Source organism: Amphiprion ocellaris, chromosome 7, assembly GCF_022539595.1.
Source record: "Amphiprion ocellaris isolate individual 3 ecotype Okinawa chromosome 7, ASM2253959v1, whole genome shotgun sequence".
NCBI lineage: Eukaryota > Metazoa > Chordata > Actinopteri > Pomacentridae > Amphiprion > Amphiprion ocellaris.
Window position 1 is genome coordinate 38,880,865 of NC_072772.1, and position 26,726 is coordinate 38,907,590.

General features: G+C 44.4%; 2 protein-coding genes across 7 annotated transcripts; one reads left to right on the top strand and one right to left on the bottom strand.

The window, feature by feature from the left end:
• Nucleotides 1-315: 315 nt before the first annotated feature.
• LOC111576671 (uncharacterized) lies at nucleotides 316-23,674 on the top strand. Of its 4 annotated transcripts, XR_008602312.1 has the most exons (21): nucleotides 316-565; nucleotides 1,797-1,920; nucleotides 2,085-2,221; nucleotides 2,399-2,568; nucleotides 3,612-3,807; nucleotides 5,101-5,348; nucleotides 5,417-5,502; nucleotides 5,588-5,649; nucleotides 6,562-6,800; nucleotides 9,047-9,233; nucleotides 9,303-9,344; nucleotides 9,424-9,544; nucleotides 9,987-10,128; nucleotides 13,148-13,267; nucleotides 14,100-14,181; nucleotides 15,473-15,894; nucleotides 16,057-16,174; nucleotides 16,836-16,905; nucleotides 17,674-18,055; nucleotides 18,808-19,036; nucleotides 20,098-23,674. XR_008602312.1 is itself a non-coding variant. In XM_055012357.1 (19 exons), exons 2-19 carry the CDS (start codon nucleotides 1,797-1,799, stop codon nucleotides 18,000-18,002), a joined length of 2,895 nt encoding a protein of 964 aa, XP_054868332.1. In that variant the 5' UTR covers nucleotides 316-565; the 3' UTR covers nucleotides 18,003-18,224. The 4 variants fall into 4 exon arrangements, 2 of the variants coding, with proteins under 2 accessions (XP_054868332.1, XP_054868333.1); XR_008602313.1 differs by lacking the exon at nucleotides 18,808-19,036; XM_055012357.1 differs by lacking the exons at nucleotides 18,808-19,036; nucleotides 20,098-23,674 and having other exon boundaries at nucleotides 17,674-18,224.
• LOC129349332 (uncharacterized) lies at nucleotides 19,590-25,271 on the bottom strand. Of its 3 annotated transcripts, XR_008602314.1 has the most exons (5): nucleotides 24,054-25,271; nucleotides 22,502-22,708; nucleotides 22,143-22,353; nucleotides 20,250-21,675; nucleotides 19,590-20,169 (listed from the first exon to the last, which is right to left on the bottom strand). XR_008602314.1 is itself a non-coding variant. In XM_055012359.1 (4 exons), the coding sequence occupies exons 1-4, from the start codon at nucleotides 24,757-24,759 to the stop codon at nucleotides 21,423-21,425; spliced, it is 1,377 nt and encodes a 458-aa protein (XP_054868334.1). In that variant the 5' UTR covers nucleotides 24,760-25,271; the 3' UTR covers nucleotides 19,590-21,422. The 3 variants fall into 3 exon arrangements, 2 of the variants coding, with proteins under 2 accessions (XP_054868334.1, XP_054868335.1); XM_055012359.1 differs by having other exon boundaries at nucleotides 19,590-21,675; XM_055012360.1 differs by having other exon boundaries at nucleotides 19,590-21,675; nucleotides 22,502-22,705; nucleotides 24,054-25,269.
• Nucleotides 25,272-26,726: the final 1,455 nt, after the last annotated feature.

Below are 26,726 nucleotides of genomic sequence, written 5' to 3' on the forward strand. Positions count from 1 at the left end.
ATAGATAGATAGAGATATATAGATACAGCTATATAGATATATAAATACAGATATATAGATACAGATAAAATTTTAATCAAGAACCATAAAGCTTTTGCTTTAGTTTCTAATAAGTATCAGTTAAATAACTGTTATCAGTAATCAATAATGGTTGCTATTAATCATTATTGATTACTGGATGGTTACTAGCAGTTTTGATCAATAATCAATAAGGCTTGATAATAGATTTTAATCAATAATAAAATGTGGTTACAGTTCGTCCTCCCTCCAGCAGGCGGCGCTTCGCTCAGTGTCGTCACCGGAAGTGCGCCGCTCTCAGCTCCGTTTCACAGATTTTTCAACCTTCGTCAAAAATCTCCACCGAACCAGCGACACTTTCGGGCTGTAATTCAACTTAAAACGAATTTCTGTGCACAGAATGTTCTGGAATCCGGTTAAAGTGGAAGAAAAGACGTGGTTTCTGTGAAAGTTTCGCTAAATTTACGGCTTCCGGCGGGAAATTTGATGGTTAAAGTTGACGTCGGTGTAACGAGGATTAGTGTTGACCGACCGAACATGTGCTGAGGTGAGAAACTTTTAGCCTGAGGCTGCTGCTAATAAAGGTTCCTGATGTTAGTCCTGTTCATGTCAGTGTGCTGTATAACAGTCAGTTAATTAATCAATCAATCAATCAATCAATCAATCAATCAATCAATCAATCAATCAATCAATCAATCAATCAGTTAATCAGTGAAACTTTATTCATAAAAGCTTTTCTAAACACATCAGATGTTCAAATCACACATCGGCAGTAAAACAGTGAATTAATATGTGATGACTTCACATGATGATCAGAAAAACAATAAAAACATCACAAAAATGAATTCAATATATCAAAACGTTAAAAAAGTTAATAACATTAATTACAGAAATTAATAATGAGGATAAAAAATAAACTATGTTGTTTTTTTCTAATTTCACTGTTTATTTTTTCAGCTGATCAATAGATTTTTTGTTGTCAACAAAAATGACAGAATGTTCAGAAAAGAGGTCTTCAGTATTTTAGTTTTTCAGTTCTAACAAACAGGATGAAACCTGAGGACAAGAAATAAATATGAACATCCAGCTTTCATTTATCTCATTGTTTATTTACATTTCAGACATTTAGCATGATTTAATGATAATAAATTAATAATACGTTTTATTTGTTATGCACTTTTCATTTAGGCAAAATCTAAAAATGCTACATTTAAGATATAAAACGGATAAAAACAAAAAATCAGATAAAGTAACAATAAAAATAGAAACTTCAGGGTTAGGGTTAATTAAAAGCTTTATTAAACAGAAGCTGTTTAAGCCTTTTTTAAAAACATCCGCTGTTTGTGGAGCTCTCAGGAGGTGAGGAGGACTTCTGAAGGTTCTGTCTCTGGTCCAGAGTTTGGTTCTGGGCAGGAGGAGGAGGTGGCAGTTATTAGTGGAGGTTTATTTCTGATGATTGGTGACAGATGAGTTCTTTACGGTAATCCTGAGCATTGCCATGAATGCACTGATAGGTGAGAAGAGTGATTTTGTAGTGAATTCTGGAGGATATGGGGAGCCAGAGGAGTGAACGGAGGATGCTGTGATGTGGTTTTCATCAGGATCCTAGCAGCTGTTCTGAATAATCTGGAGCTTCTGCAGCTCTTTTAGGGATCCCGATGAGAAGTAGTAGTAGTCCAGCCTGGAGGAGAGCTTGGAAGAGCTGGTGATTATTGGAGCGATATCTGCAGCTGTTTCTGAACCAATCATTTAAAGTTCATGTCTCTCTTCTCCAACAGATGCCTTCCTACAGCTTTCTGGATAACTTGGAGCTTTTTATCCGGACAGGAAAGTTTCCTGGAAATGCTTCAACAAGCTCAAAGAAAGTGACCAAAGCTGCCAGCAAACACTTCCTCTACAAAGGTAGTAAATGAGAACAGATTCCGCTGAGACAGCAGGTAGACACAGGTGAGACTTACCTCAACTTACCTGTATTTACCTGCTGTCTCATCACAATCTGCTGCTGAAGAAGGTCTGGAAGACTGAAAACAGTAAGTTAAGGCTGTAGTTCCCCCTCCTTCCACCAGATGGCTCTCTGTGGCGAACTTATCGAGGCCGCCTCCTCCGTGTCGTCAGGAGCGACGAGGAGGTTCGGGACATCCTGCTGCGTTACCATGACAACAACAACCACGCTGGCCGAGTTCGGATGGTGAAGGAGATCATGGTGAGTTCAGACAACAGCAAAAGTTTAGACGTAAACAGCAAAAGTTTAAATGTAAACAGCAAAAGTTTAGATGTAAACAATGAAGGTTTAGATGTAAACAGTGAAGGTTTCCACAGCGATAAAGGGAGTTTGCTAAAAGCAGCTGGACTGTGCCGGTGGCGTCTCTTCTGTGTCCAGCTCTTGTATTATTGGGTCGGAGTGACGGAGGCCGTGAAGAAGTGGATCAAAGCCTGCACCGTCTGTCAGAACCGACCTCGCCCCGAACCTCTGGACCCGCCCGTCCACTTCTGCCTGGTTTACGGCTGCGATGCCTCCAGTTACGTTCACCCCGAGCTCAGCTTCCACAGGTCAGATTCCACGTTGACACCACGACTTCAACAGATCAGTTATCGGATTATTTCTAGATGGTTCCTGCTATCAGTTTCCTGCAGTTAACAGTTCATGCATGAAAATCAGTTTCAAGGAAAGGCATGAAAACGGCTAGTCATGGATAAAGGATAAAACTACATGTGGCCAATCATACTGTCAGAGCATCCAGGTGAGGTGCTGTACCTGTCTCATATACAACAGTCCTTATCTGTGATTAACAGGATTCTATTTGAATTGTTTTTATGGTTATTAAAATCAATAAGCACATTTTAAACGTACTAATAGAGTGAAAAGACCTAACAGTGAGAACTGGACAGATCAGTTCAGTTAAAATAAAATCTATTTCACTGCTAGTTAGAGCTGCCAGTATTTATTATTTTCTCTGTTTATGAATCTGTTGATTATTTTCTGTGTGAATCAATCAGCTGTTTTCGCTAAAATGTCTTGTTTCATCCAATGATATTCAGTTGTTTCTTAAGGAGTAGAAAAGAAACCCAAAAATATGCATATTTAAGAAGCTACAGTCTCAGAATTTTTGAGTTCTTTGACCTAAAACATTTCTCAAATCAAATAATCAGTTATCAGACCAGTTAGCAGTTAATTCAGTAGGGTTAGGGTTAGTAGGGTGATCACTAAATCACTAACCCTTCATTCAGTAGTTGATAATAAATCATCAACCCTAACCAGTGGAATGAAGCTCCTGTCTCCTCTTTGTGTCCACATCTTTAGCATAAACTACTTGAATTTAGGAAGACAGCTAAAGTAGAAAAGTTGGTGCTAACAGAAGTGATTGTCACATTTATCACATTTTAAATCCTAATCAAAAGCCTGAAAGTGTTGATGAGGAATGTTGAGCTGCAGCATTTTAAGCAGTTTAGCGACTCCTGAAGCTGAACAGACCAGCAGGTTTTAGTTGAAGCTACAGTAAAGTGCTGTCTGACCATCAGTAGCAGGAACTGTTGTACTTTCTAAAAAATAAACACCAAAGGGACGTATTTAATCAGAATTAAATGGGATCCAGGTTTCCAAAGGAGGCGGAGAGGCGGCGGACGTGGCTGGCGGTGGCTCAGAGGGACGAAGGTTCGCTCAGATCAAACTCCTACATCTGCTCACGACACTTTGACTCATCCTGCTTCAACCTGAGCGACGAAGGTCAACGGATGCTGTCATCAGACGCTGTACCGACCATCGTACCGCAAACTACTAAAGAGGACGAGGTGATACGATGCAGACACAGTTTACCTTTAAATGATGCACTCTGTACATACACCTGAACACCTGAACACAGGTTCTCTCTACAGCGACCAGTGTCTCCAGCCAGCATTAACTCAGGAGTTAAACCCAGATTACAGAGCAGTGATCTGATCTGAACTGACCAGAGTTCACCTCTAACCTCAAACAGATCAGCTGGCTTCTTATGACCACATCATGGAACAAACCTGACCAACATGGACCAGAATCTAGACCAAGAACCAGAACAAGACCTCTATGGAGTCTGGATCAGGAACCCAACCCTCAAACAATCAGCCCGACCCCCGTAGATTAAGACTCTACCTCAGAGAGCAGCAACAGGAAGTTTTACATTTATTAAGACACTGAAAAAAGCAGAATGAATGTTGTGGATCGAGGAGTTTCTGCTGACTGAGAAAGACGGACACAGTTTGACCAAAGTCATTTTTAAACCTTGTCAGCAGCTGATTGGACATCGTCATAGAAACAGAGCTGACAGGTGCTCAGTCACACCTGTGGAATATATCATTTAAACCTGGAAATAATTTAAACATTCAATGTTTCTAAAGACTAAATTCTTCTTCCTAGTCTTCGTACTGCATATTTACATACTTAATTTGTGGACAAGCTCCAGGCCAGAGATGTATTTCTTAATCTGATGAATGATTGTGATTTCTGATATAACTGGACTCCAGACTGTCATCAGTACAGCTGCAGATACAACCTTTACCGTGTTGCATTGTGGGAGTGAATGATGACGGTTGGTCAGACGGTCTCTTCTCTTCCTGCCTCATGTGGAGAACAGTCAGGTTAACTTTACCGTGATCCAGTGATGAAACCATCTATATGTGAGGAGAGGGACTCACCTGTTCAGGTTACAGCAGAGATCTCCATCTAGTCAGTGAAGAAGAGAAAGTCCTGCATTCATTTTCTGCTCAAAGTGAAAAGGTTTTATCAGCACAGTGTTGTCACATTTATTGAATACCTGTTGAAGGTTTTAATGCTGATATAATGCTGGACGGTTTAATGAAACACTGCAGAATCTAATATTTTGAACTGTCCACAGAGCTCCGGCCATCCCATCAACACGACAACAGTGTCTATATTTAAATTCAAATACAGTTCGTCTGAAAAACTAAATGTTCCTAATTTGTTTAGATTTTCTCTTTAAAACAATCAAAAAGTAGCAGCAGGAACACAGTTGAAGTAGCGTTCTAACCTGAACAGAACCCGTGCCTACTGATAGAGGAGCTGCTCATGTGTTGTTCTTTGGTCTTCAGGTGGTTGTCCCTTCAGAGGATGAATTTCTTCCCTCCAACACCCTGGAAGACCTTCTGTCGATAGCTGCTGCTGCAGAAACCCCAGAATCCTCTGGTCCGGCCTTAGAAGCCCCAGTGGGGCTGCAGGAACACCAGTACTGCCTCCCAGCTCCTGATCCAGACTCCATGGAGGTCCAGACGGTGAGGGACCTCAAGAAGAGGAAGACCATCGTGGAGCCAAGCTTCTCCACTTACAACCATATTGCCAGGTAGACGACTTCCAGACAGGTGGCTGATTTTAATCTTCATTTCTCTGAGTGTGCTGTTTGTTCTGCAGGTATCTGAGCCACCGAGTCTTACCTCTGCAGAGCAAGAGAAGCAGAGGGGCTTTAAAACGGATGTCCAAGCGCTTCGGCCTGATAGGTGAAAGCAAACAGTCCAACTCTCAACAAACACATGATGATGTTGAATTAGACTGAAATGCTTTAGAATCCTGTTTGTGTTTCAGACGGAGAGCTGATGTACACCAGAGTATCTCCACCTGTCAGAGTCCCACGCAGCAGAGAGGAGGTAAAGCAGCAAAGTACCGACTTTAACCCTCCTAGACCTAACCCTAACCCTCCTAACCTTACTAAACCTAACCCACGCAGCAGAGAGGAGGTAGAGTGCCAAAGTACCAACTTTAAATGAAAACTGTCGGGGTATTAGACAGTTTAAATGCAGACTGTCGGGGTATTAGTTTAAATACAGACTATTGGGGTATTAGACAGTTTAAATGCAGACTGTTGGGGTATTAGTTTAAATACAGACTATCGGGGTATTAGACAGTTTAAATGCAGACTGTTGGGGTATTAGACAGTTTAAATGCAGACTGTTGGGGTATTAGTTTAAATACAGACTATCGGGGTATTAGACAGTTTAAATGCAGACTGTCGGGGTATTAGTTTAAATACAGACTATCGGGGTATTAGACAGTTTAAATGCAGGCTGTTGGGGTATTAGACAGTTTAAATGCAGACTGTTGGGGTATTAGTTTAAATACAGACTATCGGGGTATTAGACAGTTTAAATGCAGACTGTCGGGGTATTCGTTTAAATACAGACTATCGGGGTATTAGACAGTTTAAATGCAGACTGTTGGGGTATTAGACAGTTTAAATGTAGACTGTTGGGGTATTAGTTTAAATACAGACTATCGGGGTATTAGACAGTTTAAATGCAGACTGTCGGGGTATTAGTTTAAATACAGACTATCGGGGTATTAGACAGTTTAAATGCAGACTGTTGGGGTATTAGACAGTTTAAATGCAGACTGTCGGGGTATTAGTTTAAATACAGACTATCGGGGTATTAGACAGTTTAAATGCAGACTGTTGGGGTATTAGACAGTTTAAATGCAGACTGTTGGGGTATTAGACAGTTTAAATGCAGACTGTCGGGGTATTAGACAGTTTAAATGAAGACACTCCCCTTTGATTCCAGGTAAACTCCATCCTGCAGCAGTTCCATGATAACCAGGGTCACTACGGTCAGGGAATCTGCCAGCGAGAGATCTCCAAACACTTCTACTGGGCCAGCATGAGCTGCGACTTATCCACCTGGATCTCCAGCTGCAACACCTGCCTCACCAGGAGCAAGAGAAAGTGGCTTCGCTGCAGCGTCATCAGCTGCAGCAACTGCTGCGGGCCGGTGGAGCGAGGCCTTGGACTCACCTTCCACAGGTAACACTGGGACTCACCTTCCGCAGGTAACACTGTGACTCACCTTCCACAGGTAGCTGGGACTCACCTTCCACAGGTAACTGGGACTCACCTTCCACAGGTAACACTGGGACTCACCTTCCGCAGGTAACACTGGGACTCACCTTCCGCAGGTAACACTGGGACTCACCTTCCGCAGGTAACACTGTGACTCACCTTCCACAGGTAGCTGGGACTCACCTTCCACAGGTAACTGGGACTCACCTTCCACAGGTAACACTGGGACTCACCTTCCGCAGGTAACACTGTGACTCACCTTCCACAGGTAACACTGGGACTCACCTTCCGCAGGTAACACTGGGACTCACCTTCCGCAGGTAACACTGGGACTCACCTTCCACAGGTAACACTGGGACTCACCTTCCACAGGTAACACTGGGACTCACCTTCCACAGGTAACACTGGGACTCACCTTCCACAGGTAACACTGTGACTCACCTTCCACAGGTAACTGGGACTCACCTTCCACAGGTAACTGGGACTCACCTTCCACAGGTAACACTGGGACTCACCTTCCGCAGGTAACACTGTGACTCACCTTCCACAGGTAGCTGGGACTCACCTTCCACAGGTAACTGGGACTCACCTTCCACAGGTAACACTGGGACTCACCTTCCGCAGGTAACACTGTGACTCACCTTCCACAGGTAGCTGGGACTCACCTTCCACAGGTAACTGGGACTCACCTTCCACAGGTAACACTGGGACTCACCTTCCGCAGGTAACACTGTGACTCACCTTCCACAGGTAGCTGGGACTCACCTTCCACAGGTAACTGGGACTCACCTTCCACAGGTAACACTGGGACTCACCTTCCGCAGGTAACACTGTGACTCACCTTCCACAGGTAACTGGGACTCACCTTCCACAGGTAACTGGGACTCACCTTCCACAGGTAACTGGGACTCACCTTCCACAGGTAACACTGGGACTCACCTTCCACAGGTAACTGGGACTCACCTTCCACAGGTAACACTGGGACTCACCTTGCACAGGTAACTGGGACTCACCTTCCACAGGTAACACTGGGACTCACCTTCCACAGGTAACTGGGACTCACCTTCCACAGGTAACACTGGGACTCACCATCCACAGGTAACACTGGGACTCACCTGCCACAGGTAACACTGGGACTCACCTTCCACCGGTAACTCTCTGGAACCAGCTGAATGAAACAGGAACTGAAAGGATTTCTCGTCTCCAGTTTTGGTGATTTTCTCTTTCTACTACTTTCAGGTGTTTTCAGGGGTTTTCAGGTGTTTTCACTGGTTTTCAGGTGTTGTCTTTCTCAGCTGATGCTTCAGTTCATTTGTCCTCAACTTTGTTCCAAAATCTGAATGTTTTAGTTTAAATTAGTGTTAATTACCAGTGAACTGACGTCATGCAGGTAGAGAATATTTTAGTGATCTTTCCTCCTCAGATGAAGTCTTTTATTCATGATCTTTCCTCCTCAGATGAAGTCTTTTATTCGTGATCTTTCCTGTGTATAATGATACTGTAGTGTGTAAATCTTAATTTTAAATTTATTTAGGTCATTATATAATTGTAAAATATTGTAGATTCATAACCTGAGTATTTAAACTTGTTTGGTAAATTCAGAAAGTTGGTCTTATTTCTGTGGTAAAAACACTTTGACTCCATGTCTGTTGTTTGAAATGTTTTGAATTAATAACTTATATTTGATATCAATGAGCATCTTCTTCTACTTCTGTCGACTGAATGTGTCCAGTGTGAGACTCTTTATGCTCTTTTACTGTCAAACTGTCAGTCAGGACTGAATAAAGTGAATCAGGTGATGTGTTTTCTCCTGCTGGTTTCTGTTCCGGGCTGCACATTGGCGTAGTGGTTAGCACTTTCACCTTGCAGCGAGAAGGTCCCTGGTTCGCGTCCCGGCTTTCCCGGGATCTTTCTGCATGGAGTTTGCATGTTCTCCCTGTGCATGCGTGGGTTTTCTCCGGGTACTCCGGCTTCCTCCCACAGTCCAAAAATATGCTGAGGTTAATTGATCATTCTAAATTGCCCGTAGGTGTGAATGTGAGAGTGATTGTTTGTCTCTGTATGTAGCCCTGTGACAGACTGGTGACCTGTCTAGGGTGTCCCCTGCCTTCACCTGAGTCAGCTGGGATAGACTCCAGCCCCCCCATGACCCTAGTGAGGATTAAGCAGTGTATAGATAATGGATGGATGGATGGGTTTCTGTTCCGTAGGTTTCCTCTCCATGACGCCGCCCTGCTGGCTCGCTGGCTGAAGGCCGTCGGACGTTCTAACTGGCTTCCTCGGCTGCGGTCGTCCGTCTGTTCCACTCATTTCACTGAGGACTGCTTGGACCGGCGTGGGGAGAAGGTGGTCCTCCGTCCAGATGCTGTTCCTACCCTCATGGTCCACGGAGACTCGGTGAGACGCAGCAGATTCTGAGGTAAGCGGTAAAAAGCAGCATTTCAACCGCCTGTGTTTCATCCACAGATGACATCCAGAGGTCAGAACCAGCCTGCAGGACAGGAGGAGGTGAGTTTATGTTCATGAGATGATTCACGGCCTCCATTAAGCCTGATGACGCTAACACCTGCTCGTATCTACTCCTCAGGCCTTCTTTGCCAAATACGACGCCGTGGAGCTTTACCTGAGCAGACGCACCTATCCGCCCGGACTGAGCTACGTGGAGAAGAACACCTTCAGGAGGTTCTGCAAGAAATTCACCATGAAAGGTTCCAACACTTGGGAGCTGAAAATACTGCAGTTCTGAAGCTTTTTCTGACTCATACCAGCCAGACAGGAACAAACACTAGTTTCTCTGTTGTCCTCTGTTCCATGTTTTGTGTATTTAACGAAATATGATTTTTTTATTTATATATATATATATATATATATATATATATATATATATATATATATATATATATATATATATATATATATATATACATATATATATATATATATATATATATATATATATATATATATATATATACACAGATAAAGTTATTTAAATAGTTACTTATTTACTTTTAATAGTTTCTACGTTGTCCTCTGCTCCATATTCAGTGTGTTTAACAGTTTGCTGTTTGACTGCTAGTCCAGATCCATCAGAGCTACAGCTCTGTTCTGGACTTCCTGACTCTCAGCTCATATCTGCTGATGTTTCAGACGACAAGCTTCACTCCACCAGAGGAGATCGACTGCGTTTGGTTCTGAGGAGTCGGCAGCAGGTTGAAGCCGCTCTGACCGATTACCATGACGAGCTCAATCACCTGGACGTCAACAAATGTCTGCGGCTGCTCAACGAGAGGTGGGTCGGCTTCACCCCAGAGGTTAGGGTTAGACATCTATTTCAGCTCTGACCTCACATTTGTCCTTTGATCTCATGTCTGTCCTCTGACCTCACGTCTGTCCTGTGACATCACGTCTGTCCTCTGACATGACGTCTGTCCTCTGACCTCACGTCTGTCCTCTGACATCACATCTGTCCTCTGACATGACGTCTGTCCTCTGACCTCACGTCTGTCCTGTGACATCACGTCTGTCCTCTCACCTCACGTCTGTCCTGTGACATCACGTCTGTCCTCTGACCTCACGTCTGTCCTGTGACATGACGTCTGTCCTGTGACCTCACGTCTGTCCTCTGACCTCACGTCTGTCCTGTGACATCACGCCTGTCCTCTGACATGACGTCTGTCCTCTGACCTCACGTCTGTCCTCTGACATCACGTCTGTCCTCTGACATCACGTCTGTCCTCTCACCTCATGTCTGTCCTGTGACATCACGTCTGTCCTCTCACCTCACGTCTGTCCTGTGACATCACGTCTGTCCTCTGACATGACGTCTGTCCTCTGACATCACGTCTGTCCTCTCACCTCACGTCTGTCCTGTGACATCACGTCTGTCCTCTGACATCACGTCTGTCCTCTGACCTCATGTCTGTCCTCTGACATGACGTCTGTCCTCTGACCTCACGTCTGTCCTGTGACATCACGTCTGTCCTCTGACCTCACGTCTGTCCTCTGACATCACATCTGTCCTCTGACATCACGTCTGTCCTCTGACCTCACGTCTGTCCTGTGACATCACGTGTGTCCTCTCACCTCACGTCTGTCCTGTGACATCACGTCTGTCCTCTGACCTCACGTCTGTCCTGTGACATGACGTCAGTCCTGTGACATCACGTCTGTCCTCTGACCTCACGTCTGTCCTGTGACATCACGTCTGTCCTCTGACATCACGTCTGTCCTCTGACATGACGTCTGTCCTCTGACCTCACGTCTGTCCTGTGACATCACGTCTGTCCTCTGACATCACGTCTGTCCTCTGACCTCACGTCTGTCCTGTGACATCACGTCTGTCCTCTCACCTCACGTCTGTCCTGTGACATCACGTCTGTCCTCTGACATGACGTCTGTCCTCTGACATCACGTCTGTCCTCTCACCTCACGTCTGTCCTGTGACATCATGTCTGTCCTCTGACCTCACGTCTGTCCTGTGACATCACGTCTGTCCTCTGACATCACGTCTGTCCTCTGACCTCATGTCTGTCCTCTGACATGACGTCTGTCCTCTGACCTCACGTCTGTCCTGTGACATCACGTCTGTCCTCTGACCTCACGTCTGTCCTCTGACATCACGTCTGTCCTCTGACATCACGTCTGTCCTCTGACCTCACGTCTGTCCTGTGACATCACGTCTGTCCTCTCACCTCACGTCTGTCCTGTGACATCACGTCTGTCCTCTGACATGACGTCTGTCCTCTGACATCACGTCTGTCCTCTCACCTCACGTCTGTCCTGTGACATGACGTCTGTCCTCTGACATCACGTCTATCCTCTGACATCACGTCTGTCCTCTGACATCACGTCTGTCCTCTGACCTCACGTCTGTCCTGTGACATCACGTGTGTCCTCTCACCTCACGTCTGTCCTGTGACATCACGTCTGTCCTCTGACCTCACGTCTGTCCTGTGACATGACGTCAGTCCTGTGACATCACGTCTGTCCTCTGACCTCACGTCTGTCCTGTGACATCACGTCTGTCCTCTGACATCACGTCTGTCCTCTGACATGACGTCTGTCCTCTGACCTCACGTCTGTCCTGTGACATCACGTCTGTCCTCTGACATCACGTCTGTCCTCTGACCTCACGTCTGTCCTGTGACATCACGTCTGTCCTCTCACCTCACGTCTGTCCTGTGACATCACGTCTGTCCTCTGACATGACGTCTGTCCTCTGACATCACGTCTGTCCTCTCACCTCACGTCTGTCCTGTGACATCATGTCTGTCCTCTGACCTCACGTCTGTCCTGTGACATCACGTCTGTCCTCTGACATCACGTCTGTCCTCTGACCTCATGTCTGTCCTCTGACATGACGTCTGTCCTCTGACCTCACGTCTGTCCTGTGACATCACGTCTGTCCTCTGACCTCACGTCTGTCCTCTGACATCACGTCTGTCCTCTGACATCACGTCTGTCCTCTGACCTCACGTCTGTCCTGTGACATCACGTCTGTCCTCTCACCTCACGTCTGTCCTGTGACATCACGTCTGTCCTCTCACCTCACGTCTGTCCTGTGACATGACGTCTGTCCTGTGACATCACGTCTGTCCTCTGACCTCACGTCTGTCCTGTGACATGACGTCTGTCCTGTGACATCACGTCTGTCCTCTGACATCACGTCTGTCCTCTGACATGACGTCTGTCCTCTGACCTCACGTCTGTCCTGTGACATCACGTCTGTCCTCTGACATCACGTCTGTCCTCTGACCTCACGTCTGTCCTGTGACATCACGTCTGTCCTCTCACCTCACGTCTGTCCTGTGACATCACGTCTGTCCTCTGACATGACGTCTGTCCTCTGACATCACGTCTGTCCTCTCACCTCACGTCTGTCCTGTGACATGACGTCTGTCCTCTGACATCACGTCTATCCTCTGACATCACGTCTGTCCTCTGACATCACGTCTGTCCTCTGACCTCACGTCTGTCCTCTGACATCACGTCTGTCCTCTGACCTCAAGTCTATCCTCTGACATGACGTCTGTCCTCTGACATGACGTCTGTCCTCTGACATCACGTCTGTCCTCTGACCTCACGTCTGTCCTGTGACATCACGTCTGTCCTCTGACCTCACGTCTGTCCTCTGACATGACGTCTGTCCTCTGACATGACGTCTGTCCTCTGACATCACGTCTGTCCTCTGACATCACGTCTGTCCTCTGACCTCACGTCTGTCCTCTGACATGACGTCTGTCCTCTGACCTCACGTCTGTCCTCTGACCTCACGTCTGTCCCCTGACCTCATGTCTGCTCTCTGACAGGTATTTCTGGAAAACCATGAAATCGGATGTGATCCAGTGGATCGACGGCTGCTTCCAGTGCAGCAGGAAGAAGAACCCGGAGACGCTGCTGCACGCGCTCAGATCTCCTCCAATCAGCAGGTTCCTTTTATTACCTCATAATGATGCACCAGAATAAAAGGCTGCAGGACTTTTTCTGTCAAATGAAAGAGTCTTTGTTTGTGCTTTAACTCTCAGTAACAGAAACTGAACTTTGGTTCTTTAATTGGAGCTGTGTAGCTCTGGAGCTCGTATTTCAGTTATTAGTTCTATATTTTCAGTATTTCAACCTTTAATACAGCTGTTTCTACAGTCATCTGTTTAACATTTTTATAGTTTATTAATAACTTTACTTTTAGCAGCTTATCCATTTTTATAGCTTCTATTTCAACAGTTTCATCATTTATTTGAATATTTCAGTCAGTTGTTTAGTTCTGTCCAGCTTTTTCTACCATGTTTAAGCTCTTTGGAGTTTAACTTTAAGTTAATTAATCATTTGTGGATTTGCTAACTGTTTATTTGCTGCTTTTAGTAATTTCTTTGATCGAGTACATTCCGATCTTCCATCTAATTCTGCATTGTTTTTAGCTAACATGTTAACTTCAGTCAGTTCCTCTGTGATAATCTATTTCACTGTTAACAACCTTTTCATTGCATTTTTTCCTCATTTTTTAAACAATGCACAAGAATACACAAAAAGCTCAGGATGAATTTTAGATGCTGCAAAAAAACCCTCATCTTTTATATTTTACTTTGGCTTCATGATTTTTCTGGTTCAGAAACAGTTTCATAACGCCGAGGCCAGAATAGAACAAACGCTGTAGAAGTTTAATCCCAGAGACATTAGAAGCTGATAATTCCAGTAGAACTGGTTTATCAGTGGGGGGTTAACTGGTCCTGTGGTTTCACTGTGGTTCTCTGTTCATGTTGACAGCGTCAAAGACGACCAGACCGATGATGCTGATGAAGGAGAGAACAGTGAAGGAGACAGCGAACGGCTGAATTCAGACACAGAGGTCAGGTAGACTTCCATCCATTATCTATACACCGCTTAATCCTCACTAGGGTCATGGGGGGGCTGGAGCCTATCCCAGCTGACTCAGGTGAAGGCAGGGGACACCCTAGACAGGTCACCAGTCTGTCGCAGGGCTACATATATAGACAAACAAGCACTCTCACATTCACACCTACGGGCAATTTAGAATGATCAATTAACCTCAGCATATTTTTGGACTGTGGGAGGAAGCCAGAGTACCCGGAGAAAACCCACGCATGCACAGGGAGAACATGCAAACTCCATGCAGAAAGATCCCGGGAAAGCCGGGACGTGAACCAGGGATCTTCTAGCTGCAAGGTGAAAGTGCTAACCACTACGCCACTGTGCAGCCCGTCAGGTAGACTTATTTATATATATTTATATATGCTATTTTATATATATATATATATATATGTATATATATATATATATATATATATATATATATATATATATATATATATATATATATATATATATATATATATATATATATATATATATATATATATATATATATATATATATATATGTATATATATATATATATATATATATATATATATATATATATATATATATATATATATATATATATATATATGTTCAATTCAATTTTACTGACATAGCACAGATTCACAGTATCTCAAAGAGAAGTACTGAAGTTCCATGAAGTACAGACCTGATAAATTACAGACCTGATAAACTACAGACCTGATAAATTACAGCTCGCTTTGTGTTGAATTTTGGTTTTATTTTTTGTAAATAACTTTTGTAACTTGATCAGTTTTCCTGCCTGTTTTTTCTTTATTCATTTGTTCCCCCCCTCATCCCTTCACTCAGAGATGGAACTAAACACACACACACACACACACACACACACACACACACACACACACACACACACACACACACACACACACACACACACACACACACACACACACACACACACACACACAGACACAGACTGATGTTTCTCTGTCTGTCAGTTTTTTGCTGCTGACTTTCCTATAAAACCTCTTTGGTGGAAACCAGCAGTTCCTCTACAGGAGAATCCCTGGAACAGACTGGGTGTGATTTGTTGTGTTTTTGTTGTGTTATCAGGCAGGGTGTTGGTTGGTTTTCTGCTGTGTAACTTGGAACTTGTAACTGTGTAAATTCATCAGTGATCATTTGTGTAAATCAGCTCCTAGAACTAGTTCCTCCTTTAGAATGAGGATGTTTCAGTTGGAAGTGATGAACAGATGAACTCATCGTCTCTCTCCAAGGATGGACCTTCAACCCCCATCAGCCCTCAGACCAGGATCCCCATCCTCCTCCACCTGAGAACTCCCATCAGCCTCCAGTCCAGGACTCCCAGCGCCCCCCTTGTTTCCAGACCATTGTCTGTCCAGAGCAGGTCTGAGAGCCACGTTCAGGTCCAGGATCCAGAAGAAGACCAGAGAGAATGCAGCAGCTCTCAGTGTGTCCGACCTGCTGCAGATCCTCCTCCAGAGAAAACTCACCGTCCAGGTGAACCACAGGCTCAGATCCCAGCACAGAACCGGTCCAGAGTTCAGCACCCAGCAGAGACCAGGAGAACCAGTGGTCTGGAGCCCGTCGTGGCCCCGAGTAACAAACCCTGGCCGGTCTTCACCATCGCTGGTAAAACCCTGGCAAAGACAGGAAGACCAGGTGCTGAGGTGGACAGGTAAGAACCCCCAGCAGGTGGAAGGTCCTGGACCTCCATGGAACCAGAACTACCACCAACTACTTCAGATGTTCTACTTTTCATTATGTGATTGATTAAAGGTGTGATGATGTGACTGATTAAAGGTGTGATCTGTTCCTGATTCTTTTTGTGTCTTTGTAGCTCGTCGGCGTTCCGGAGCTGCAGCAGGCTTCAGGCTCGGACCGTCATCCAGCAGTGCAGCTCGGCCAAGGTGAAGATCCGACCAGCTCTGGATGGAGGAGACGCTCAGTGGGCCGAGGTGGGAGTTCAGTCAGTAATCATCTCATCAATAGTCAGTCATCTCAGCAATAATCAATCACCTCATCGATAATCAATCATGTCATCAATAATCAATCACCAACAGTTCCAGGATCAGTCTGTTTCTCTCTCATGAATTCTATTTAAAGTAAAGCTAAATAAAATGAGATTCTCGGCTTTAAATGAAAACTGTGTTGATCTATTTTCTGAAAGTGTCCAGTTTTCCATTCAGACATGGATTAAACTGGAAAATGTCAGGAACGGTTCATTCTTTGGAATAACGATGAATAAAGGCCAGTCCAGCTGTGAACTCTGAACATTAAAACATCCGGAGAATTAATTTCATCATTTAAATGACCTGAAATCTGAACTCGAATGAAGGAGGAAAAATATGAATAATAATAAAGTGAGTGTAAAATAAGAAGTTTATTAATGAATGAATCCATAAATAAATGGAGTAAATTACAGAGGAATGGAATATTTGATATTTAAACCAGAAACAAAAACACAAGAAGTATTTAGAAACACATGAATGAATTCAAATGATGGAATATTCATGTTTTCTTCTAGTTTGACCGTTTGATCACTGGATTATTGATTATTAATCTAAACCTTGTTTCTGATCACTGGATTATTGATTAATCTAAACCTTGTTCTGTCAGATCCAGGAGGGAATCGTTGTCTACGTTTGTTTTTTCCACGGAGCCACTGAAAATGTCACATATCAGATGGGTGAGATTTTTCACCAAACACATTTTATTTAACCCTTGATCAGAGGAAAAGTGGGTTTTCCTGCGTGAATTCCAGAGATGTGCTGATCATTTTCTGGACATGAACTACTTATTCTTCCATTAGTTTCTGTTCTCAGTTATTTATGCAGAATATTTTCAACTATGGGCTCAGGTTTTTCACACAACAGAAAAAGACACCACAGATCAACCTGATGATTTTAAGAACCCACAAATTTACACAGAAAACCCAACAAATCCAAAGATTCAGCAAAGAATCGTGTCTGAACATGGAAGGACCCATGAAAGCAGTTTTTCTTCTGATTCTAAAGACTTTTAGGGTTGTAGCTCCTCTTTTCTTCTCTGCAGCCTCAGATTGGTCTTCAGCTGTTGTCCTAAAAACCAGGAATAATAAAGAAATGCTGTAACTCAGCTGGTAACAGAGACAACACCACCACCATCAGGTCAAACTACAACATTACAGCACTACCAGAACACTGTTAAAGACCGTCTTCACCCTGGGAGAGTTCAGCTAAAGGAAATGAATAAATTCTAGTAGGGTTAGAGTTAAGTTGGGTTGTAGGGTTTAGTACAGTCTCGGGTTATTGTGATTTCCTTGTTTTAATCTGTTTAAGTTCATCCAGCTTCCATGTTGGGTTGTAGGGTTAAGTTGTAGGGTTGGGTTGTAGGGTTTGAGACACTCTCAGGTTCCTATGATTTCATTCTTCAGTCTGTTTAAGTTCATCCAGCTTCCATGTTTTTGCTCCAACAGCCAACAGTCTGATGAACACCAAGTTCTTCCGGAGGGACCGTGGACACTCGGTGTCGCTGCTCGACCTCCCCGGCAGCGTTCTGTTGGTCCCCCAGGACTCGCTGCTGGCCGAGCCGCCGGTCCGGAGGAGGATCCGGTTCAGAGGCGGCTGTGAGCTCTGGAGAGCCGCTCAGCTGCTGTCCGGCCTGGCGTCGGCCTGCAGGGAGCTCATGGCAGCCTCCAACAAATGCACCGAGGCGGGAGTGAAGGTGGAGCAAGGCGTCTACGGACAGAAACAGGAGATGGTCCTAAAGGCCGAGGAGCCGCTGACGCTGCTGCTGGACTTCTGAGCTTCAGCAGCTTCTGGAGAACAAACGGGAGCTTGTCGGGTTCCAGCTTTCAGGTGAACTCATCCTTACAAAGTTTCCACAGATTGAAGTTTTTAGACAGAACGAGCTAAAATCCCAGATGATTTTATCTGCAGTGCTGAGATAAAAACTGTCATCAAATAAATAATAATAAATAAAAGAACACAATAAAATACAATAAAAGCCAGAGAGATGGAGCTGGAAGGTATTTTGTGAATTTGTACTTCTTGAAGATCAGTTATTGTGTTTTTTTCGTAAAAGCACCGAGATGCAGGACAGACTGACAGCTGGGTTAATTTCATCACTTTAATTGTCCATATTTTACATCTAATTTCCTGGAATTTCAGGAAAGAAATGGATGTCTTTAGTGAGTGGAGGAGACATTCCTGTTCTTATTCAAAGAAAAAACTAACCTCTGTTTTTAGGAAAGTGTACGATGTGTTCACTGACTTACTGATAACCACAAATATCACAATAATATAATATAATATAATATAATATAATATAATATAATATAATATAATATAATATAATATAATATAATATAATATAATGATCTGAGTCTGTTAATTCACACACTTACTGATCCAACAACATCAGGAGGAAACATCTGGAGAACCTGTTGGAAATGAGGGTGTTAGTGAGAAAGATTGAGTCTGTCAGAGACCTCAGGATGTCTGAATGCTTCCTCTGGCTTTTCTGACCCACAATCCTCTGCAGCAGAACAGATGATGTCACCGTGTCTGAAAACAGAAAAACTACAGATTTCCTTCTGGTTTCCTGACAGACAGCAGCAGATGGAGATGATCAGAGTCCTGAGCAGCAGTGGACTGAGATCACCCAATCACAGAAGAAAATCTTTATTTTGTTCAGCCAATAGGAAACTAGCACCACTTCTAACCTCTGATTGGATGGGCAGACTGCAGTCAACCTCTCAGAGCTTCCAATGGTAGTAAAAGTGCAAAGAGAAATCCCAGGAGCTGCTGTTCCTCCTGTACTGATGGAACGCGAGTCTAGTGAGTAGTTTGACTTTATTATGCCTGTTGATGTCAGAATCATCCAGAAGCTCTGATATCAGACCTGAAAACATTTATTTTAACCCTGACCCAGTGGTTCCACTGAATGCAGAGGCTGCACTTTGTTCTAGTAGCTGCAGTACAGACAGTAAACCAAAAGATGATTTAGAACACAGAGGACAGGCGGAGACACTAAACCCAAAATGTTCTTCTAGAAAAACCAAGAAAGAACTGAAACCACATGTTTTAAATGTTTTGTCAGCTGAGTTCACATCAGGAGACAGAAATCCTCCCAGTTTGGTTTCCTTGTTAAAGTTTCCACCTTTACTGGTTTAAAGTCTGTGTGGACTGAATGTTTTAATTTCTACAGCAGCTAGAACTGCTCTGTAGTCAAGAGACCCAGAAATTCAACTTGAATAAATACGAGGCTTTAAAGAAATCATGTTCGGCTACAGAGGAGTCGGACTGGAACCGATCAAAGCGTCTCCATAAGAATTAAAGGAGCAGAGAAACAAAATACAGAAAATAGACCAAATGTTGAAGTTTCACTTCATGACTTTTAACAGTTTTTAATAAATGGTAACCTTTAAAATGATAAAATCAACAATTTTAAAGTTTCTTTTTTCATGACTGCAGAGTTTCTACAGCTTCTGTTTTTGTAGCTGCAGTCAGACTGAACATAAATATGGCAGAAACAAACCACCTGAACAGTGATTTCATCAGATGATTCGACTACTGGAAGCTCATAAACCAGCTCTGGCTGCTCTCATCAGTCTCTGGTGTTCATTTATCAGGAGAAACGTTCTACATCAGCGACCTTCTCAGTCCAACACTGAGCCTGTTTTACACAGTTTGGTTTCTTCTTCATCACACTTTATAGTTTATTCATATAAAGGGTTTAAGAGAATTAAATTTAAACATAAACTCGTCCTAACAAGACATTAACTGGATCTGTGACCCAACAGGAAGTCAATCAGCTCTGACATGTTTTCATTCATGCTGTTCCACTGGTGAAGAAAATATTCAGTGAAGGATTTGTTTGAATATTTTTACCCACTTAGAGCCAGCTGAGCGAACATCTGAACCACTGCTGGACCTTCAGGCTCTTCTGAACATCTGAACCACTGCTGGACCTTCAGGCTCTTCTTCTGAACATCTGAACCACTGCTGGACCTTCAGGCTCTTCTTCTGAACATCTGAACCACTGCTGGACCTTCAGGCTCTTCTGAACATCTGAACCACTGCTGGACCTTCAGGCTCTTCTTCTGAACATCTGAACCACTGCTGGACCTTCAGGCTCTTCTTCTGAACATCTGAACCACTGCTGGACCTTCAGGCTCTTCTTCTGAACAACTGAACCACTGCTGGACCTTCAGGCTCTTCTTCTGAACATCTGAACCACTGCTGGACCTTCAGGCTCTTCTTCTGAACATCTGAACCACTGCTGGACCTTCAGGCTCTTCTTCTGAACATCTGAACCACTGCTGGACCTTCAGGCTCTTCTTCTGAACATCTGAACCACTGCTGGACCTTCAGGCTCTTCTTCTGAACATCTGAACCACTGCTGGACCTTCAGGCTCTTCTTCTGAACATCTGAACCACTGCTGGACCTTCAGGCTCTTCTGAACATCTGAACCACTGCTGGACCTTCAGGCTCTTCTTCTGAACATCTGAACCACTGCTGGACCTTCAGGCTCTTCTGAACAACTGAACCACTGCTGGACCTTCAGGCTCTTCTTCTGAACATCTGAACCACTGCTGGACCTTCAGGCTCTTCTTCTGAACAACTGAACCACTGCTGGACCTTCAGGCTCTTCTTCTGAACAACTGAACCACTGCTGGACCTTCAGGCTCTTCTTCTGAACATCTGAACCACTGCTGGACCTTCAGGCTCTTCTGAACAACTGAACCACTGCTGGACCTTCAGGCTCTTCTTCTGAACATCTGAACCACTGCTGGACCTTCAGGCTCTTCTTCTGAACATCTGAACCACTGCTGGACCTTCAGGCTCTTCTTCTGAACATCTGAACCACTGCTGGACCTTCAGGCTCTTCTTCTGAACATCTGAACCACTGCTGGACCTTCAGGCTCTTCTTCTGAACATCTGAACCACTGCTGGACCTTCAGGCTCTTCTTCTGAACATCTGAACCACTGCTGGACCTTCAGGCTCTTCTGAACAACTGAACCACTGCTGGACCTTCAGGCTCTTCTTCCCAGCACGCCATCCAACACCTCCTTCCTTCTAACCTTCCAGTCCCTGCAGGGACCAACAGTTTCTCTGATTCTTCTCGTCTTGGTGTCTCGTGGCTTCTGTTCCCGAGTCAAGGACCCGTCTTCTTCGTGCTCCTAGAAGCAGACTTGTTTTCCCAGCTGCTGTCGGCCACCTCAGTCTCCTTCCCAGACACAGTCGCATTCTTTCAGAGGGTTTCTCTGTCGCATGGCGGTGATGACGGTGATCCTGTTCTCGGAAAGCTGTCGAAGCTCGTCAATCAGCTCCCGGACGCAGGGACTGGGCCACGGGTGACCGTTGAGGTAGTCTCTGAGGATGAAAGATCGCTCCACCAGCAGCTCCAGCTGCACCAGGTGTCGCAGTCGGTGGAGGCTCAGCAGGTCCTTCTCTGGTTCCCGGCGGAAAAATCTGGGAGACAAGGCAGAGCAGACTTTAATAGTGGGAAACCAGCGTGAAACATCGGTGCAGTTCACATGAAAAGAAGAACTCTAAAAGTCTGTGAACTGCTGTCATGGCCCATAAACACACATGGACTTCACCTGGACTGTAGAAGTATCTTTGGAGCTCCAAGCAGCTTCCACAAGATGTGATTCCAACAGGAATCCTTTTAATGCTTCTGACTGACTGAAGCTCTTTTTACAAACTGCATTCTCATCCTTGGACACAGATTTTCCAAAGGTTGATGGTTTTCCTCACAGTCTGAGATTCAGCATCAGGGCAACACCTGGAACATCTATGTCCAGGAGAAGTCTCAACTGGATTCTCTATTATTTGCCAGATTTTCTCTTTTATAAATAAATCATTTGAGGAAATGACTATGAGATGATGAGGTCGACCGGTTCATGCAGTTTACTGTGAGATGCTGGATTCTTTACCGTATCCGTAGAGTCCTGAGTTCTGGGAACAGCATGGGGATCCGTCTGCAGAGGCTGCCGCTGGACCGGTTCTGTTCAATGTCCAGGTGCTCCAGTCCTGGGACTTTGGGTGCGATGGAGTCCATGTCCTTGAGCGTTATGGCGACTCGCAGCGTCAGCCTGGTCACGCTGGATGGGATGGTGGTGGTGTAGGTCGCCAGAGAGTTTCCACCTGATGGGAGAAAGAACAAGAAGCTGGTTTAGATCTGAAGCTTTTAGATCATCGATAAATAAAATCCTATGAAGTCCTTCTAGCTGTGTCACAGAAGATGTTCCTAAGTTCTCTCTGGAGTTGCAGGACTTCAGACTCCTGAACTCACCGATGATGGTGAGCATCTCCAGCTGCTTCAGAGGACTCAGCCACGACCGAAGGCGACAGGTGATGCCTTCTCTGATGTACCTGTACCGGACCGTCAGCGAGCGCAGCGACGTCAGACTCCTCAGAGCATTCTCTGGCAGGATGGTTTCTGGGTAATCCACCAGCTCCAGACTGGTCAGGGCCGGGCCGCCGTACCAGTCCGGTCCTACTGTACCAAAGAGTCTGGTTAGGGCAGTGTTTCTCAAATAGTGGGGCGCGCCCCCCTGGGGGGGCACAGAGGCATGTCAGGGGGGGCGCAGGAGACCGGGAGGAAAAGGTTCTTCAACACGGAACTAATGAGCTGAACTATTGTTTTAACGTCAGCCTGTTTTTCGTGGCGTACAACAATACTGAAATTGTGCTGGCCTATAGACTGTATATGCCATAGATATAAAAAAAATATTAATAACAATGATCTTCTGTATATATCTATGGTATATGCACTGGCCGTTCAGACCCCGAAGTACAGACTCCAGAGAACGGGAGAACGCATCGTTAATGTGCAGTCGGAACACCAGCGTACTTGATCACGTCACGTACTCTGCTCATCTCCTCTGATTATTTTTACTAGCAATGTCAAACATACAGCCTGTGGGCCAAAACCGGCCCACCAGACGACTTTACAAATGATAAAACTTACAACAACATTAACTGTAAATTGCAAATTTGTAAAACTGTAAATTTAAAATAATTTCTAGAACTTGACAAGTTGTTCTGATCATGAAGTAAAATACTAGATTGTTCAGTTCCAGATACCTGTGACTGAATGTTTTGTGTTTTTGTAGATAAACTGTTATCTGGCAGTTACAATGCATGTGTAAATGATGAACTGAGGCATAATAGGCTACTGTTGAAACTGAACTTGTTTTCCTTAAGAAATTTCAGGTTCATAATATTTTGTAAAAAGATAGTTCATTAAATGTGAACATTTTCAGAATGTACTTTTTTTTTAACTAAAACAAAGGGGAAGAGTTGGAGTTGTGGTTATTTATAGGTTATTATGCTGTGATTTTACTGGTGGGGCCCACTGGAGATCAGATTGGATTTATGTGGTCCCTGGACTAAAATGAGACCCCTGATCTTTACTGTGAAAAACAACAAAATGGAATCAGATAAAATAACACAGCCCTGCATATTCACGTTTTAATATTAAAACAGTTTATATATATATATATATATATATATATATATATATATATATATATATATATATATATATATATATATACGCACAAAGTTATTGGGGGGGCATGAAAGTTTTTTGTCCTGCGAAGGGGGGCCCGACAGAAAAAATTTGAGAACCACTGGGTTAGGGTAACTCTACCACCACTAGGACTGTCTAACTGGTCCCAGTTAAACCACTATGGACCTACCTGTCCTCTACCAACCTAGAACCTGTTTATTGTCTGATCTGAGGTGATTCAAAGAACCAAACACAGAACTAAAGTAACCCTACAAGGTGTAGAACCAGGTCAGAGACACCTGGACCAGAACCCACAGACAGGTGACCTCACCTGGCTGCTGCGGGTCCGAAGGGCTGAGGTAGTCGTCGGGCAGCGGCTCTGATGGCTCCCCCCTCATGCCCCAGGACAGGTGTTGCAGCTTGTTCAGGTGCAGCAGCAGGTTGTGGAAGACTCCGCGGGGCACCGGTCGCACCGTGTCCAGGCCGTAGCCCTCCCCCTGCTGGTGGAACAGCAGGTACCGCAGGTTGCCCAGGTGAGACACCGCGTTGATGAACTGCACCGTGCACGGCAGCCGGACGTTGCACACGCTCAGGTGAGTCAGCCGCTCCCGCAGCTGAGCGGTGACGCTCTGGCCGAGGATAGGCTCGTCCCAGGTGGCGTTCCTCACCCCCACGTCCCGGATCTCCGGGAAGCGGGCCAGGTGGTCCAGGTACTTCTCCTTGTACAGCCTTCCTCCGTCCACGAACACCACGGCGGTGAGCGTCGGCAGGAACTTGACGAGGCGCCGCCACTCCTTCCGCCGCAGGTGCCGCACCGCCACCCGGGTCAGCTTCCGGCGGAGCAGCGTGTCCCAGAAGCCGTAGGTGTAGCGGCGGAGGTCGGACAGGACGACAGTGTGGCCCCGCCACAGCGACGGGTGGTCCACCAGCTTCTTCAGGTGTCGGCAGCAGGTGCGCACGGTGTGCTTCTCCTCCGTGCTCAGGTAGCTGAACACGCACACCCAGAGCTCCGGGGGCAGCGGCGGCGGTCCGTCCATCGGTCAGTTAACGGCTAACGATCCGTCCACCGGTCAGTTAACGGCTAACGATCCGTCCACCGGTCAGTTAACGGCTAACGGTCCGTCCATCGGTCAGTTAACGGCTAACGATCCGTCCACCGGTCAGTTAACGGCTAACGATCCGTCCACCGGTCAGTTAACGGCTAACGGTCCGTCCACCGGTCAGTTAACGGCTAACGGTCCGTCCACCGGTCAGTTAACGGCTAACGGTCCGTCCACCGGGCAGTTAACGGCTAACGGTCCGTCCATCGGTCAGTTAACGGCTAACGATCCGTCCACCGGTCAATTAACGGCTAACGATCCGTCCACCGGTCAGTTAACGGCTAACGGAGCGGCCAGAGAACCGGGGAACCTCCGCTGTGTGACCGTGGAGCAGAGAATCCACACTGTGCCGGTTTGTCGCTGTTTACGTTACGACTCTTTCAGGAGCCGCTAACTGATGTTTACCGCAAACCGGCAGCGGCGTCGCGGCCTGATGATGTCATTTGTTTTCTTTAAATCTGTTAAAATAAAATCTTTAAAACGTAAAAAAATGAAGAAATTCTGCTTAAAATAGGAAATGAAATTATCAGTAAAGTAACTTTAATTCGTAAGAGTCTGACAGTTAGTTAGGTAAAGTTGGCAAGATATTCACAGATTCGGACTTCCGGCATCAATAACTCATGAGATATACGTTGTAAAAACATAAACAATGCCTCTTTCAAATCGCTGTAAGCTAGACAATGTGCTACGAGGCCAGTTTTATCAAAAGTCGCTGTCTTTCAAGTTGCAGAAATAGCACTGATGTCTATGAGCAGCCGGCTGTGCAACGAGTGAACAGGGACCGTCTGCAAATAGCAAAACCGCTGCAACAGCGAAGAGAGACAAATATTCAATTACTTAACTTTTATACACTGTAGTGTCACCAAATTTACTGCAGCCATCAATTGTCTCCTGCTGGTCATACTACAACTCTTGGTTTGACACTAAATAAAAAAAATCTGAATTTTAAGGAATTTTTTATCATTTTATTAGTAATAAAATACAATAACTTCCCCCTTGTTTACTGTAGCGTCACCAAAATCATTGGAGCCTTCAATTGTCTCCTGCTGCTCATACTACAACTCTTGGTTTGACACTAAATACAAAATCTGAATTTTAAGAAATTTTCATTATTTTAGTATTGTTTTAATAAATTCAATAACTTCACTCTTGTTTACTTTAGTGTCACCAAAATCACTGGAGCCTTCAATTGGCTTCTGCTGGTCATACTACAACACTTGGTTTGATATTAAGTACAAAATTTGAATTTTAAATAATTTTTATTGGTAATAAAATTCATTAACTTCACTCTTATGTACTGTAGTGTCACCAAACTCGCTGCTGCCATCAGTTGTCTCCTGACTGTCACAGTACAACCCTTGGTTTGATATTAAATAGAAAATCTGAATTTTAAGGAATTGTTATTGGTAATAAAATTCAATAACTTCACTCTTATACATTGTAGTGTTACCAAAATCACTGGAGCCATCAGTTGACTCCTGCTGGTCATACTACAACTCTTGGTTTGATATTAAATAAAAAAGTCTGAATTTTAAGGAATTTTTTTCTTATTTTCTTATTATTTTATTAGTAATAAAATTCAATAACTTCCCTCTTATGTACTGTAAAATGATTACACTCTGTCTAACTCAGTTGGCTCCTTTTGATCATACTACAACTCTTGGTTTGATATTTAACTATTTTTCATGATTTTAAGGATTTTTTTTTTTTATTGGTAATGAAATTGTTGTTATATATCTCAAATATTTTTTGTTGTAACAGTTAAAAGTGGTCATCCATTTTTTTTTTGGTAGATTGTGTAACATTAATAACCAAAAGTAACTGAATTTTAATGATTTGGGTTGTTTATTGCCATGTGAAGATGTGCACACTATTTAGTGTGCATGCTTGTGTGTGAAGTTTAA

Coding starts and splice junctions, on each gene's coding strand:
- LOC129349332 (XM_055012359.1), bottom strand. CDS start 24,759: ATGGACGGACCGCCGCCGCTGCCCCCGGAGCTCTGGGTGTGCGTGTTC. Junction 22,709..24,053: donor TTCGGACCCGCAGCAGCCAG/GTGAGGTCACCT, acceptor TCTTTGGTACAG/TAGGACCGGACTGGTACGGC. Junction 21,676..22,142: donor CTCAGGACTCTACGGATACG/GTAAAGAATCCA, acceptor CTTGTCTCCCAG/ATTTTTCCGCCGGGAACCAG.
- LOC111576671 (XM_055012357.1), top strand. CDS start 1,797: ATGCCTTCCTACAGCTTTCTGGATAACTTGGAGCTTTTTATCCGGACA. Junction 5,349..5,416: donor ACTTACAACCATATTGCCAG/GTAGACGACTTC, acceptor TTTGTTCTGCAG/GTATCTGAGCCACCGAGTCT. Junction 6,801..9,046: donor CTTGGACTCACCTTCCACAG/GTAACACTGGGA, acceptor TCTGTTCCGTAG/GTTTCCTCTCCATGACGCCG.